This window comes from Macrobrachium rosenbergii, chromosome 23 (genome assembly GCF_040412425.1).
Source record: "Macrobrachium rosenbergii isolate ZJJX-2024 chromosome 23, ASM4041242v1, whole genome shotgun sequence".
NCBI classification, from domain to species: domain Eukaryota; kingdom Metazoa; phylum Arthropoda; class Malacostraca; order Decapoda; family Palaemonidae; genus Macrobrachium; species Macrobrachium rosenbergii.
Window position 1 is genome coordinate 22,740,995 of NC_089763.1, and position 5,000 is coordinate 22,745,994.

The window sequence follows — 5,000 nt, forward strand, 5'->3', positions numbered from 1 at the left end:
GGTAAAAATCATAATGCTCAGTCAATCATCTGGGCATTACGTGCCAAAATGTTCTCTTCTAACTTAGGTCATAGGTAAGAATCATAACATTGGGTCAATATTCTGGGCATTACCTTCAGAAATTTCTCTTCCAATTTAGGACAGGTAACCGGGCATTACCTGCCTAAATGTTCTCTTCCCAACCTAGGTCACAGGTAAAAATCATAACACTTGAGTCAATCATCTGGGCATCACGTGTCAAAATGTTCCCTTCCAACTTAAGTCACAGGTAAGAATCGTAACACTGGGTCAATCATCCGAGCATTGCCTACTGAAATGTTCTCTTCCAACTTAGATCACAAGTAAGAATCAAAACACTGGGTCAATCATTTGGGCATTACCTGCCAAAATGTTCTTTTCCCAACAAGTCAAAGTAATCAAAACACTGAGTCAATCATCTGGGCATTATCTGTCAAAATGTTCTTTTCCAACTTAGGTCACAAGTAAGAATCAAAACACTGGGTCGATCATCTGGGCATTATCATGTCAAAATGTTCTTTTTAACTTAGGTCACAAGTGCAAGAATCAAAACACTGGATCAATCATTTGGACATTGCAAAAATGTTCTTTTCAACTTAGGTCAAAAGTAAGAATCAAAACACTGGGTCAATCATCTGGGCATTATCTGTCAAAATGTTCTTTTCCAACTTAGATCACAAGTAAGAATCAAAACACTGGGTCAATCATTTGGGCATTACCTGCCAAAATGTTCTTTTCCAACTTAGGTCAAAAGTAAGAATCAAAACACTGGGTCAATCATCTGGGCATTATCTGTCAAAATGTTCTTTTCAACTTAGAATCAAAACACTGGGTCAATCATTTGGGCATTATCCAAAATGTTCTTTTCCAACTTAGAAATGTCAAAACCTTCAATCATCTGGGCATTATCTGTCAAAATGTTCTTTTCCAACTTAGGTCATAAGAATCAAAACACTGGAGTCAATCATTTTGGGCATTACCTGCAAAATGTTCTTTTCAACTAGGTCAAAAGCAGAAATCAAACACCGGTCAATCATCTGGGCATTATCTGTCAAAATGTTCTTTTCAACTTAGGTCACAATGGAAATCAAAACACTGGGTCGATCATCTGGGCATTATCAAACACTGATCTAAGTAAATCAAAACACTGGGTCAATCATTTGGGCATTACCTGCCAAAATGTTCTTTTCCAACTTAGGTCAAAAGTAAGAATCAAAACACCGGGTCAATCATCTGGGCATTATCTGTCAAAATGTTCTTTTCCAACTTAGGTCACAAGTAAGAATCAAAACACTGGGTCAATCATCTGGGCATTATCTGCTGAAATGTTCTCTTCCAACTTAGTTCACAAGTTAGAATCAAAACACTGGTTCATTCATTTGGGCGTTACCTACTGAAATGTTCTCTCCTAACTTAGGTCACGTGTAAGACTCATACCACCGGGTCAATCGCCCGACCATTAACCGCCTAAATGTTCTCTTCCAACTTAGGCCACAGGTAAGAATCATAACATTAGATCAACTGCCTGGGTGTTACTCGTTGAAATGTTCCTTAATAACATGTAAAATCGTAATAGGTTATCCTCAAATTCTAAGTTTTCAATGATACATAACACATTAGGATAGTGAAGGGAAACTCCAGGTACCAGTAAAAGAATTTCAAGATGTTTGCAAGAGGAAAAGGTTAAGAATGAACTTAGACAAGGGTAGTAAAGTTGAATGCACACGAAAGCGAGGAATATGAATCAATGAATGTTCAATTCCCCATCTTCCTTGGCAATCATCATTATTTGTGGCTACGATCACTCTCACTTTAACCACGGACCCTCTCTTTTCACACAGGGAACATCAGTCTGTATGGTCATCGGCAGCCTACAGACGTTCACCATCCTGCAACTGTTTAGCCTGATGCAGGCTACGCTGACGCAGGCTGGCATGTACTGGTTATTCGCGGGAGTGGCTGTAGCAGGTATCTTCTACATCTACTTCCTGCTGAAGGAGACCAGCGGGACGAGGGTCGGGTGAAGAGATTCCTGCTGACGGAGAGATGATATGGAGGAAGACTTGGTCCCAGCGGATGCCGGGTCGGAGTCGTGAATCCCTACTCAAGAGGATTTTATTATATTTTTCTAATTAGTTTGACGTCCAGGATTAGTACTAGGAATCTGTGATTCCTTAATTATTATTTAATTTTTTTGGTCTCTCACAGTCATCTTATTCGACCAGGTGTTCTTATAGTGTGGGGTTCCGGGTTGCGTCCTGCCTCCTTAGGAGTCCATCGCTTTTCTCACTACGTGCGCTGTGTTCTAGTAGCACATTCTTCTGCATGAGTCCTGGAGCTCCTTCGGCATCAATTTTTCCAGATTCCTTTATTATTATTATTATTATTATTATTTGAGTATTATTATTATTATTATTATTATTATACTGGATGTTATTTTTAATACTGTTAATATTGTTGTTGTTGATATCATCATTTATTATTCACCTATAAATCAATGTTGTATTCTCATTAGTAGTAGTAGTTGTAGCAGCCGTATTTTTTCTGAAAATATCATTATTGCATTCAATGTTATTATTATTATTATTATTATTATTATTATTATTATTATTATTCGCGGAATAATCAATGCTATTTATTGTCATTACTATCATTCCCGAAATGATGTAAAATGCGATGACTGATTCCCTCGGTATATGAACTCTAATTATTATTATTATTTTTGAAACAAGACGACCCTGTAACGAGCCTATAATACCGAGATTTAAAATATAGTAGTGTTGAAATATTTACGTGCCAAGTTCAAAACGAAAAGGAGAGACTTTCGAATACTACTTCGTATCCCTCATCAGTTGAGTAGGACTGATGAGGGATACGGATTAGCATCTGAAAGTCACTAAGTTTCGTTTTGATACTTGGCACGTAAATATTTTTAACACTACTGTGGCTTTCAATTCTTATTATTATTATTATTATTATTTGAGGGGAGCAGACCCTCTTTCAGGCAGGTCTTATTGAATATTGGCCAGTTGCTGACCAACGTCGCTGAGCCGGAAAAGCGAATTATAAGAAGAATTGGAAAAGACCCCGTATAAGATAAATTCGCAGAATACAGCCATCCTTTTCAATATTATTATTATTATTATTATTATTATTATTATTATTATTATTATTATTATTATTATTATTATCCCCTTCTATGATAAATGTAATGGGTTTATCTTGCCAATTCGATGGTTAGGGCGAGGTGTTCGCCGTTTACTTCAGAGCCGAAGACAAGGAACCTTTTTCATCATTCTTATTCTTATATATCTCTACGTGAAAGAATATTATCACAGAGAATTAAATATAAATCTGATCACCTCGGCCAACTATTTATTTTATTTCAACCACTTGTTTATCTGTTTGTAAACTGGTTTAAATACAAGTTTGTGAGTGGATTTCTGGCATAATTCGACTGAAGGGAAGCTTCCAGACCAGCAAAAAATTATTAGATTTTATGAATAATTTATATTTGCCTAAAGGACCTCTATTTTTGAAGTGGAGTGGGAGTTGGAGTTGAGAGAGGACTGGGAAAAATGTTACTCAGCTGTATGGAGGCTTCAAGCAAAAAAGAATGCCACAGATTTATATTTTTTTCAACGTTGCATATCGTCGTTACCGTTTAGACATCCTGTACTTTAATTCTAACAGTAACCTTCAATTATTTACTTTTAAAATAAAAGTCACAAAATGTAATGTAAAATAAACATCACTTAGAACAACAGAGAAAAGATACTGAACTTTAATCAACCTGAAGTTTGAGCAATTATTTTCTGAGAAAAATCCTTGAAATATTTTTGTCTATTATTCTCCCCGTCAGTGAACATTCAGTTTAGTGAATTTATATTCAATGATTTTTTGTCATATTAAATTCTGACTAATTGTTTAGAACGAAACTGAGTCACTCAAAAAGAACATTAATTATATATTTTAAACACCGGCTCCTGACTCAGTCTGTGAGATGACCAAGACGGTGACATAACAAAGTAAAGATAAAACAATGAAATGCCTATATGAAATCAGATTTAAAGCCCAAGAATATTGTTCTTAATTATTCGATACAATATTAATTCAATTCATACAATAAAAGTTTAAATCATACCTGCAGAAAGGAATGCAAGGATACATGAGCTGTTTCAGCAATGGATTCACGCAGCTTCGTGAATTCACTGCGGTCATAAAAAAAATTCTGCCGAATACAGATCATAAGGATTAAGGTAGACCAGTACTTTGCTATGGCAAACATTTCGTTTTACTCCGAGTGGTTTTGAGGCTGTAAAGATACCCCATTATCAGGCGAGTTCGGGTCGTTTGGGCCGTAAGTCATTTAGGCCGTAGGCACGTTTACGGGCGAAATGGACGCCGTGTTTAGTACTAGCCCCTTGGGGATGTACGTAAAACATAAAATAATGACGGTAAATACCATAAACATAACAGTCAATATCATAAACATATCGTCTTACGTTGTTTTGGATGTTACGACTACCTAAAAAATAAATTCAATTTCTTGAAAAAAAAGCACAAACAAATATATACTAACTTACAAATAAAATAAAGTAAAATACAACAAAGCAAAAATGTGAACAATAATGTTTAGTCTATAAGAGCAACATTCGAAAGAAGAAGAAAATACCACAAAAAAGACAGTTACACAAGTAAAGGTAGACAAAGAACTAAAAGCAAAGCAAACCGACTGACCGTCCGTCGTTATAGAGCGATGGTTTCTCTCTGATAGTCTCAATCGTGGTCAAGTCCAGATCACTAAACAGAATGGCTAATATGGAAAAAAAAAAGAAGTCAGTATTCTCTAGAGGATGGTCGTGTTGACGGGAATACTCCCAAATGGCAATAAATGCTTGTTTGTTAAAGTGGCCTGTTTGTTCTCATTGATCGGTTAAGTGTTCAAAGGAACGGACCCGAAACTGGCTTTCAGATTTCCC

The 5,000-nt window shown here is 36.1% G+C and overlaps 1 protein-coding gene across 1 annotated transcript in view; it reads left to right on the forward strand.

The window, feature by feature from the left end:
* The window catches only part of LOC136851170 (facilitated trehalose transporter Tret1-like), a 3,916-nt gene extending 1,534 nt beyond the window's left edge, over window positions 1-2,382 (forward strand). The window contains exon 3 of the mRNA XM_067125126.1: window positions 1,860-2,382. Within this exon, the coding sequence (XP_066981227.1) occupies window positions 1,860-2,042 (183 nt within the window). The 3' untranslated portion in view covers window positions 2,043-2,382. The remainder of the gene's footprint in view (window positions 1-1,859) is intronic.
* The last annotated feature ends 2,618 nt before the right edge of the window (window positions 2,383-5,000 follow it).